The sequence below is a fragment of the Microchirus variegatus genome (genome assembly GCF_963457635.1).
Source record: "Microchirus variegatus genome assembly, chromosome: 3".
Lineage (NCBI taxonomy): Eukaryota > Metazoa > Chordata > Actinopteri > Pleuronectiformes > Soleidae > Microchirus > Microchirus variegatus.
Window position 1 is genome coordinate 26308828 of NC_139804.1, and position 12224 is coordinate 26321051.

Consider the following 12224-nt stretch of genomic DNA (forward strand, 5'->3'; position numbering starts at 1 on the left):
GAACAGGGCAGCGGGGCTTTGTTGACACTGCTTAACAAAACTTCCACTGCAGGGATGATTATCAGTATTGTAGTCGGATTACTCCACGTGATCGTGGTCGATGGTGGGCACTGAATACAAATGTTGCATAAAAACACACTTTCTACACAATGCTTAGTCCTTTCAGGAGCAGGAGCCACTGATACTGCAGAAGGGCTGTGTCTCGACTTGCCAGAGGGAGGCAGTGTTCACATTAAACGCACATTAACATTCTTCACAGCATCCATTTTGCCTCCAATTCTCTGCAGCACTTAAGCTGCAAAATGATAGCCAGTCATGGAAGCAGAGAGCAGCTAGTTATCTTGTTATTGATGTGGCCACTTTGAAGAGAAGGGGGGGGGGGGGGGGTTTGCCACATTCTGGCAGACAAGAAGCCAGAACACAACATCAACACAATAAAAAAAAAAAAAAAAGATCTGAGGAAGTCAGCGAATGTGAGAAATGGGGGAAGAGTAAAAGCCTCCTCATAGAGGACTGACAGAGCTGTAGCTGTGTCACACGAAGACCTGAGACATGCTTGGAAATACCATAACATTTTTATGGGCGTTTTAATGTATTGTGACCACACAGCAGGGGTGAGAGGTAACAAAAGTGGTCACAATTTCAGTATGGAAAGTATTTCCACCCAATCTATGCCAAATTGGAGAATGAACAGTTATTGTTTTAAATTGTAGATTTCACATCCAAGTATTTTATGCACACAGAACACATGAGAATTCATTAAAAAAAAAAAAAAAAAAAAAAAAAAATCAGGACAAACACAATACAGTGTATCCGGTTACGCTTCACATCAGCCATGGCTTCTTGTCGGGGAGAACCATCTGCTGAGCGATTCTGTTTGTTCTGAAGCTGAACATGATTTGTTATTTTTCCTCCTACACATGGTTGCAGCAGGGAATGCAATTACTTAAAATCAAGCCGAGTTTAAAGAATATTAACTTCTTTCAGCCAGGATGCTGGAGACAGCGGGGGAATCAATAAAAGGGGTCACTGGAGAGGTGGATTTGAGATGAAACAAACAAACAAAAACAAGCATCACCTGTTGCTCTTGGTAAATGCTTTATATGCAATTGTTTCTTGATCTTTGCAAACACTGTATAGAAAACACTTATACTTTTTGAACATTTAAAGCGCGTCTGAGCTTTCAGACAGACATGACATAGTAATCTACAGCTTTATAAACATCCTACACACATCCCCCACCACCCCACCTCTTCTGTCCATACACACTCCAAACAAAACACACTTCTCACCACATTCAATCGCTTCCAGACACACACTCACACTCACACACACACATGCTCACACAGCTGCGGCTATCAGGCTCTCTATTTTATTATTCACAGTAGGCTTTATAACACTGTTTCTGTATCACACGATGTTCTCAATGTATTTTCATTATTTAAAATAGCTATCAACATTTATACTGTAATAAGTGATACATTTTTTTTGTATTTACATAGGCTTATTGAGCAATATTCAAATACAATATGTGTGTACATATGTATAGTTGTATGTAGGTGCGTAGGGTGTGTGTGTGTGTGTGTGTGTGTGTGTGTGTGTGTGTGTGTGTGTGTGTGCGCACTGATCAGAGGTAATCCGATCTGTATGAGTCACTGACCAAAGACGACTTCCACTGACAGAGTCCAGTCTGTTTGACACAGTCCAGTTAGAAAAGGAAAAGTAGCATGGAACTGGCAGTTTAGAGTTTTTTTTGCTCCAGAACGATGCCTCCGGTGCGTAGAGAGCAGGTCAACAGAGTCAACCCAACGCCAGCTTGCTCATTTTCTGTGAGAATGCGAGGAGACCATGGCAGACTGAATTTGAGCAGAGATGGAGTGAGGCGCTCACAGCATCGTACATTCAGCAGAAGCCAGGAGGTGCCACTCGTTTCCTTGGATGGCTGAGATTCAGGGTCCTACAACCTCAATAATTGCCCTATTCAGACTATATTTTCTGAAGACTGAAGTAAGAAATCGTGGCAAATGGTCACAGTACCGTGTTGGATTTTTAAAATGCAAGTACCAAAAGAAAAAAACGGATGCTTCAGGGGTGATGAGAAGTCCACACTCCTCTATTCTCTCTCCCTTACCTTTTATCGTTCACACACGGAGAACACTCACGCGTGCATTCATATACATAAAGTACAGAAGTAAGCAGTTACACCTACACACATTCACACACACACACACATACACAGATAGCCGCATGTACACATTGGGACCTGGGCGAGAGACCAAACTAATGTGAGAGAAAAGTGAGGCACATAATCTGACAGGCATAATCCAGCCTGAATTTTGGTATACTCAAAACAGAAGCCATATGTGGATGATTACATTTTTTTCTGAGAAAGACGAAGGCTTTCAGCCTCGAGAGAACTTCTAAAATGTAAAATCTCTTAGCACCTTTACATACATACTCACAATCTATAAGTACCTAATACGCAGAGACAGAGGTAGAAACTCTGGCTCCATCATCCACACGTGTAACAGCCGTGCCAGCAAATCATTTTGTGGTTGGACTAAGGTACCATAGTGATGAGTAGGGCTTAAAGGCTATTCTTTCACATCTTCATCTGCTATTACCAAGGCATTATGATAGAGAACGATTTGATGTGGTCCAACAGTCTTTTAAACTCTGTGTTGGGAACCAAAATAGGTCACAGGTCTATTGCTGCTGGGTCCCTACATGGCAAGAGTAGCAATTATGTGTTTATAAGTTTAAACTTTGTTGTGACAGAGATAAAAAAAAAGGAACAAAAAGAAAAGCTTAAGAACCACAAACAGTGTTTTGCTGGGTGCAAGAGTGACAGTGATTGAAGATGGAATTGTTTAGTCAATCTGTTGAGGCCATTTAAAGAGGTGCTAAAAAGGCCCCTATGGATCTTTAAAGGACCTTTTATTTTTATTTATTTTTTAAGTGGCAGCTGTTCGCTATCCCTGCATGATGGTCTTTTCTAACTCCTGTACCATCTACCTTTCCTTTAGTTTTGAAAGTTTTTAAAAGCTACTTCATTATCCTGGGCGTGTTGGTTCACAGGGTCAGTTGACTTTATTCCAAATTGATAACAGAAAGGCGGATAGTAGGGGAGAATGAGAGAAAGCAGGTGATCTGTCTATCCTTCAAGTCACCCGTGAAGATGGGGAGTGATTTTTCCGTTCAACCGTCATCTGGGGTCAAGTCGTCAGGGGTGGACGAGTCCTCAGCAAAGTCGTCCGATGAGCCACTCTTGTGGATGCGACCGTCGCTGCGCATGCTATGGAAAGTCTTGCGAAAAGCCTCCATCATGGAATGCGCTAGCTTCTTGGCCTCCAGCTTATTCTCACATTCCACAGCATGGCAGTCCATCTGAAAAGACAGGTCGTCGTTGATCTCCCTGTAGATCCAGGCAAATACGTTGGGTCTGACACTATGGTCGGCTGTGCAATAGGCGATCCGGGCCACCTGGTAGGTGTCCATGGTTACCGAGGCCTCACTGTGGTCATCTAGGTGGTGAAGGCGTACCTGGAAGGGCCGGATCTCCAGCAAAGAGTTGCCTGGTGTGCAGGTGCCTTGTTGCTGTGCCAAGGCGCGGTGTTCCACTAAACCTACCACTGCTGACTCTGTGCAGCCAGACAGGAACTGTGTGCCAGAGATGGTAACCTTCCCCAGGTAGGTAACCTGCAGAAAATGAGAAACATATAGTTATCATTAGATCATGGCAGAATTCTAATGTTACATACCGTCGCTGAAAGAATTATGACTTTCAAAGTAACATGGGAAAATAAAAGGCTGTGAGGCAAAGAGTGTCAAGACGTTTGAGTGTGAACCCACAGTCACCTTGTGACGACATGTGACACATGGAAACAACCAAACGATTCGATTAAACCGAGAATTCATTGAGACACATGTAAAAGGTCAGCTGATGAGAGAGCTTTGGGATTAGGAAAAGGGCTTAAAAACGGCACCTCAGAGGCACATAATTCATGTGAGCATAATAAACAACAAGGCTCTTGCTCAAGAAAAACCCTGTCACGCCATTATTAAGCCAGGCTCAAGAGGAAAAACTCTGACGTTTATGGGATACATGGATATTAACCTGACTAACCTGGGGAAACTGGGAGAGTTTGTCATAGAAGTTATTTTGTGTTTGTTTTTCCCCCTTCAATGCATTTCAATTTCTCCTGCTAATTATAATTTGAATATTATAATATATTAGTACAGGTGTGCACCCCCTGCTGTCATGGGAGTGCCAGAAATATGACAGACGCAATGACAGAGAACAAAATAAACTGTTAAATATACAATTCTTGATTGGTTTAATTGTTAACTGCAATGAATCCACTAATGGTTAACCATTAACATCCCTAACAGGAGTGACATTTCTTCTATGAATGATCTGATACTGAATTAATGTCAAATGTCACGAATAATAAATCAACAAAATTTAAATAATCTGACCTGAGCAACTCTTTCATAGTACACCACCAAAGTGAAAACTATTAAGCGCGTCACAGCATGTGAAACTCTTTGCTAGATTTGTTTAATAGTGCAATGACCAATAAATAACGGAGTGCCCTCTGCATAGAAATGGAACAAAACGATGGGATAAACCATTAACCATAATGAAACAGACAAAATGAAAAACAATAAAGTGATTTTTTTAAATAAATATTTTGTGAAATTAAAGTATTAAAAGCCAAACCACTCACTGAATTCATTAAAGATGCTGTTTTTCTACTAATGTACTGTTCCGCCGGTACATTATTATCAAAAAAAGGCACAGCTAGCATGTCATTGGTTAACTTCCTGCAGGTCCACCTCATTACTTTAAACAATTCTTTATATTTTCTAATGGAGTATCGAGTATATACTCCATGTCAACCTGACATAAGACCTGGCAAAAACATGAGGCAATGAAAAGTACCAGTGGTTTATCAATGTGGAGTAAATAAAACTTTCTAAAAAAAAAAAACTACTTTATTTAATATTCAGTGTGCAAGTGCAGGTCAATTAAGCTCAAACATGGGGAGCTGGAGAAAGAACAGAGAAAGACATTTCAAGAGCCAATAGTCGATGAGATGTTGTATTATTTTCCTTTGGTAACTGTGCTTACTTAACAAAGAAAAGCTGTGGTTGTAACAGGGACCATAGAATACCATAGTAATGACACTGCATACCAAGAGAGAGATAGACTGAGTAGATGGAGAGACGGATAAGAGGTGAGCGAGTGCGAGAGGAAAGAAGTGAACAAAGATGGAGATTTCTGTGGGACCGAGGCCAAATTCAAGATCAGTACTGGGGATAATGACTGACTTGTGTGCTTTTTCTACATGGTGTTCTTTATGGCTTTATAAAAATACACAAAGGAGGAGCCTGCTCTGAGTCAAATACTCAAAGAGTTTTTTTTTGTTTTTTTTTACTCCTGTCTGTGTTTACACTAGGGCAGAGAAATACTCTGCACTCTTTAGAGTTCATTACAGCTGGCTTACATTCAGCACATATTTGACACATGGCTACAGATAACATCAACGCAAGGATAAGTGTGAATACTTAAGGACAGACTGGTGTCGTATAACAGTCTGGAGCGCTTACAGAAAACGTGGCACAGTGCACATTAGCCAAATATCAGGCCAGTCTACATAGACCTTACTTTTGATTGTAGAATTCCTTTTTTTGTGCCAAAAACAGTATACAATATTTTTTATGAGAATAATATGACTGAACATGGTATGTTAAATCTACTACAAAACTGATATCCACGCAGGCACAAGGATTGTGCAACTGAATTGGCTGCTGAATTACATCTATTACAGTATAACACGAAACTGACTTCACATTTTACTAAAGGCAAAAGTCAAAGAGATTCAGACAGCGAATGCAGCTGCCTCCTCATGCATGGATTTCATTAGCAGTGACCACAGGGTGGGACGCGCAGCCTTCGCACTGGATCCATCATTCAGCCGCCGACTACAACAGGTCTGCAGGAGCAGCGAGGAGGCCAGGCGGTTTGCAAGTGAACCACACTGACACCCTCTCCCAGCCAAAAGGCAGTTAATCACTCAGTCAGCCAACAAATCCAAAAACTGAGCCAAGATACATTAGACATACAGTGTTTCTGTTTCTATGTCACAAAGCTGTAAAAAAAAAAAAAAAAAAAAAAGTAATTATGGACTTCTATTCTCTGAAGCCAGTACAAAAACGGACAACAACACCAATGAGAAAAACATAGTGAAGTCAAAACTGGTACATTTATGAGGAGATCAAAAATATGCTCTGGTTCTGTCAGCTTATAGGTTTAAATATATTGAAGATAACAGGTGGTTGAATGACATGGAATGTTTCTAAAAATTGTACAAAAAACTTGCCACCTGTCAAGTTAGGTTTGTGATGTGGAGGGACAACCAGGAAATACTAAAAATACCAAACTGAGAGGGGGTCAATCGCCACCTAATGTAGAATCGTGCTTGTATACAAGGACAAGGATAGTCCTTCAGTTACTGGCTATAGTTCTACTACTTAACTGTGACTGGCAAGTGTGCTGAACAATGGTAAAACATTCCACTGATATCCCACAGAAAATAAGAAAGAGAAAACATCATACTTGGTGGCAGTGGTTTGCAAAGACAACAACAAATGGCCTAAAAAACAGAACACACCAGATTTTCAGTGTGTATTTAAGTGTGTGTGTGTGTGTGAGGTGAGGTGAGGAGGTCACCAGACAGAGCAAACAATAGTTTCTTTTAAGTCCAAGCCAAACATGCAGCTGAGGAGGAAATTATTTGGTCTTTTTGATGGAAATAGATACAAAAAACTGTGTTCATTATAAACAAATCAATCATTAACATGTCAAATGTGGTTTGTAGAAGGAACGTTGAAAGTTGAATGTTCATGTGTACTAAATGATGAATGACAATGGCAGTACAATGACAAGAAAGCCAATAAAGACAAAATGTGAATATTCTCTATCGCCGCTTGAATTCACTGCCATCCTTCCAGCAATGCATGAATAAATTAATTTACGACAGTGATGTTTAAATTCTGACACAAAAACAATCATTACTGTGTCACTGTGTGGTATTCCGCTAAAATACTGTAGCAGCCAAACTTGTGAAACCAAGAGAGATTTGGCTGCAGAGCAAAAACACAAACCAAAACTCTAGGCCCAAAAAAACCCCCAAAAAACCAACAAGTAATGTATAAAGTTATAAATGTTAGTCCCGACTGATTGAGATAGTTTGAAAGGACGAAAAATAATTCCATAAGTGGTGATATTGTGGATTACAGCACTACTCTCAGGTGCTGTGTACCTACACTGTAACAGAGTACACTGTCCCCCAAATAACATTTGAATGATATGATGAATGGTCATCAGGAGAGGATGTGCAAAGTGTGACATCACCTAGGAGATCATGGCAGTGAGTGGGCACCGGTGTAATATGATGACTTAATAATGCATCGAGAACACAACAAATATAGCCTTAACAAAAAAAAGTTGTTCTGCCTTGGAGATTTGAAAGCTCATTCAAAAGTTACTGAAGACCTAGAGAGGCAAGAAACTATGGAGCACATGAACGGTCAGATCAAGTTAACTCGCCTGATTCATACAAAACCGCAGACTCTAAACAGACACTTGTGTGGCATGAAGGATATGGTCAATGTCAATGTTGCTAGGTAACAGTTAAGTTGGACGGTTGTGGGATTATTTCTGTTGGTGCTTCTAATTTTTGACTATAAAACAGCATTTTTAATACTGTTGTATAAAAGCAATATGACACTTGATGTTTGACTGGTGCACTGACTATCAGCAAAGCTGTGATCTCTACGTTCGCGCCACAACTTTGCTGATATTCAGTACAATAGCGCGCCATCTCGAGTGTGAATACTTCAATATACTAGGTAATTATGTTCCCTAAAGCAAAGAACAAAAAGTGTGACACATTTCTCACCAAATACTTATGCCAACAGATACATGTTGAACACCTCCATGTATCTCCAATGTGCACATGGATCTGGTCTCTGTTTGAGACCAGATCATACCGTCCAACTAACATCATGTCTTCTTCTTCAGAAGAAGAAAAGAGGATATCCTTGACATCATTCCAGCATCGGATGTTTTGCTTTGTGGACAAACTGTGGATAAAATTATATTTTTACTCTCTGGGGGAAGCAGGGGAGTGATGACCACACTAAAAATTAAATGCACACATCTAACATTTGAACATTTGAATATGAGGCCTCAAAGCAACAATCTGAAAAGGGTCTGCACGCTGTCTGCAAGTCTGGAAGTTTCCAAAAGGTGCATATTGTGTATTGGAACAATGAAGAAACACAATGACTCAAATGATCATTAAGTTCAGCAGATGGAAAAGAGACACGATTCAGGTCGGGCTGAATGGAAACTAGCTGCTTCTTCTATCTCCAAGCCAAACTGTTTGAAAGCCTGCATGGAGACTCAGCCATTGTTTGTACATTGCATGCAGCAAACCACCCTCTACAAATAAAGATAAAAATTGATACATCAAAGCGCTCTGAATCAGACCAGAGCACATGTGCTGTCCTATGCTCGGGCCTGCTCACCAGTTGTCTTGATCGTCTGGCAAAGTCATGCAGGCAGCATTAATCATTCCAGAATCCTCCCCTTTGTTTCAACTCTGCCTGTATTGCTCCTCCATTCTTTCACTCCATTGCATCTACTCCACTGTAACTATTCTTCAACACCCCCCTCCCGTCCATCTCTCCTCTATCCTCAGATCCCCTCTTCTCCACGGTTCCCCCTTCTGTGGTTAATTGGTAACAGTTCTACACTGACAAACCAAAAATAGGGATTCTACTAAATGAAGCACTGCAGAAACCGTAATAAAGAGAAGTTGCAGGAAAGAAGGCCCAAGGGGTTAGGAAGGACACAATTTCAAGAGTTGAGGTTAAAAGAAATAAGAGAAAAAAAAATAATTGGTGCTGTCTGTAAACCTGCTTCATCAGAGAAAAACAAAAACAATGGACTGGAGTAAGAGTGTTTGTGAGTGCAGTGTGACAGAGAGAGGAGGAGTGTGGTTAAACACTTGCATGTGTGGTGAGACATGTGGCCACCATTACTAACTCTTGGTATATGGAGGTTACCGTCATTCTCTATTCTTTCCCTTTGTCTAAATTCAGTATTCTAATGTACCACGAGTCCTAAGAGGTATAGGTTGCGAAAACACGACCGAGAATTTTTATCAGTTATCAGTCAGACCTTGCTAGGGTTTCTTGTACTTGTAAGAAGTTAAAAGAAACAATGGCATTTTGGGAGGAATGTTAACCAGTCTCGTGTGTTTGTGATAAATATCACGGTAAAGCCAGCAGCTATTAGTTTAATTAGCTTAGTTATAGACTGCTTAATGTCCGTGTGATAAAAATGCAGATAAAGCTAGCAGCTGTTTAGATTAGCCTAACCTGCTAAAGATAGCTAAACAAGGAGAAAACGCTAGCTTGGCCTTGTTAAATTGTTGTTGTTGTTGTTGTTTTTGAAGTGCTAAAAAGTGAAAAATACTTTGTTTGTACAAGAATAAAAGTCAAGATGTTTACACATTTGTTCACATATGACTTATATTGTGTTACTTGGTGAGCTTTAAACAAACTATTCTAGGCAGTCAAGCTTACAGTAGCGGCATCTAGTCTTGATGCTACGCAACCATCTGCAAACTGTAACTCCATATTTTTTAGTATAGCTCTGAGAGTGTGGTATCAATCTTTTCATGAAGAAAGTCAAAATCCTTGAGAAACACAGCCGTCACAGGGATAACAGCTATAATAACTCAACAGTATAAAAAACCTTGTAAACCTGTTTATTGACTTACTTTTTGGAAACCACACATGGAAAATGTTACTGTATTACAGCTGTATGACACAATTTTCAAATCTTCAATTAGGGTATCAGTCGCCCCTTAAAAAATATCACCAACTGTCTGGCTGGAAAAAACATGATATCATAAAGCTGCATATTATGCAAGGAGACGTGAAATAATATGCATGTTATCGGTTATCTGCATGTTTACAATGCTGCAAAACACTTCACTCATTACAACCATAATGTTTTACTCTGCCGCTGCTAAAAGCCAGCACAATCCTGTCTGACTTATAATAATAGAGACGAACACATTTTAACATTTAACATTTTTTTGAGGAATCACAGGATGCAAATTCAACAATGCCCCGAGAAAACCACAAATATGAAGTGGACAAAAGAGAAACAGACATGCACCAGAGAGAAAACGGATTGCTGTACAAGGATAATGGAAAAAGACAGAAAAGCTGAAAGAAAGTAACTGTATGCAAAGAAAGATGGAGGAAAGAGAGAGGTTCACAGGGGGGGAGACAGAAAAAAAACATCTGAAGACCAGCAAGCAAACACTGGGGAGAAGACAGGAACATCCTGGTCCACTCACACACAACACACACACAGACTCCTATGTATCTTTCACAGTCAGTACGAGTCTACATCTACGTGTAAGCACACAAGCATGCATCTGTACGCGAGGTGTAGAACCAGCTGCTCGGACAAACAGCTGGTTCAACTATCAGTAGAAGGTAAGGAGAAAGAAGCCATTTGGAGGCATTTGTGAGGAGATACCTGTCCCTATAGAGAAGCTTTGGAAACACAGGGATGAAGAAAGGGGATGAAATGACAGGAAGAGAGACTGAAAGCAGAACAAAAAGGCAGATGTTAAGCAGTTTGGTCGTGTTGGATCAGAAACAGTCTGGGAACAGGCTGATATGTGATGGTACAAACAGTCAGCTGTCTGGGAAAAGACTGTGACGTGAGTCAAAAACACTACTGGAACTTGCAGTTTCAGTATAAGGCACTTTCCCAGAAAACAATCCAAGGACAAAGAGGTGATGCAGGAAAAAAACACAGTCCAAATGTTGTTTAAAGGTGCATTATGTAATAAATCTAAAGCAACTGGCCATAAAATCCTCCTAATATGTCACAGAGATTCAGGAATAATGTTCATACAACAAACTGAACTCGCCAACAACAACAGAACAGCCAAAATATTTGCATTAAAAAAATATTTTGCAGACTGCAAATCATGTTTATGTTTTGAAATCATACTTTTGATTGTGACGCCACCTACAGCTGTCTACCAATCGTTGTAGTCAGTAGAGTCTCAGCAACCACAGGTTGGCAGTTACGTCAGAAAACGAAACCTAAAAGACCTCGGTATTTTGAATATGAATGTAGTAACTGTTTTTGGCCACATTCTTACATATGGCACCTTTAATTCTACATGTGAACATTTGGTTTTAAATAACTTAAACGCTAATGATTTGGAAATGTATCACATTTGATGACCGCATAAAAGTAGGTAACTTAATTAGGAGAACATGAGTATGGTCTTCTGCCTCCATCTTTCCCTATCCCTTGTGTCCTCTTCTCTTACACCAACTGACCTTCTTTCTTCACAACACGCATGAACCACCTCTGTGGTCTTCCTCTCTTCCTACTGCCAGCTCCTTCTGCTGCATGTGACCACCAAACCATCTCAAACTTGCCTCTCTTCCTTTATGTCCAAACCATCTTCAGCTCTCTGCCACTTCCACCTCGTGTCTTTTAGGAAGTGTCACCATCGCAAAGCGATCATATACATCATAGCAGGTCTCACATCCGTCTTGTAGACCTTTCCTTTCACTATCCTTCTGTCGTACATCACCCTTGACACTCGTTTCCACCCACTCCACATTGCCTGCACCGCTCTTGTCCATTGCTTTGGATGGTTGACCATGTAGTACAACATGAGGATGGGTCATTCTGAACTGCTTTTCAAAATTTCTGATGTGGTGGAAATCTCAAGAAAATTACATTAATTGGACCTGGGGTTAAGACCATTCCTAATTACTAGAAATGGTGATTACCATTACCATTACTAGAAATACTAATGCACATAGAACATGTTAACTGGGTCACATTTTCCCCCACATACAAACTGTATTGTTTTAATATATGTATTGGATGGACCAGGTTGTATAAGCAGCACACTGTTGAAATACAAAGGTTATACTGACATTCTCCCTCAGATAGGCCCCCACGTCTGGATCCCCCAACATGACTGGAAATTCACTGCTAGGGAATGCAGCATTCCTGAGGAGGTTGTTAACATTCCTCTAAACTTATTGAATCAGCAGAGTACAGCTGGCCATGCTTGCCAAGGCATGCAAAGATGGAT

General features: G+C 40.4%; 1 protein-coding gene across 1 annotated transcript in view; it reads right to left on the bottom strand.

Moving 5' to 3' along the window:
• Positions 1-1217: 1217 nt before the first annotated feature.
• Positions 1218-12224, bottom strand: part of pid1 (phosphotyrosine interaction domain containing 1) — a 30910-nt gene continuing 19903 nt past the window's right edge. The window contains exon 3 of the mRNA XM_083886054.1: positions 1218-3699. Within this exon, the coding sequence (XP_083742180.1) occupies positions 3199-3699 (501 nt within the window). The 3' untranslated portion in view covers positions 1218-3198. The remainder of the gene's footprint in view (positions 3700-12224) is intronic.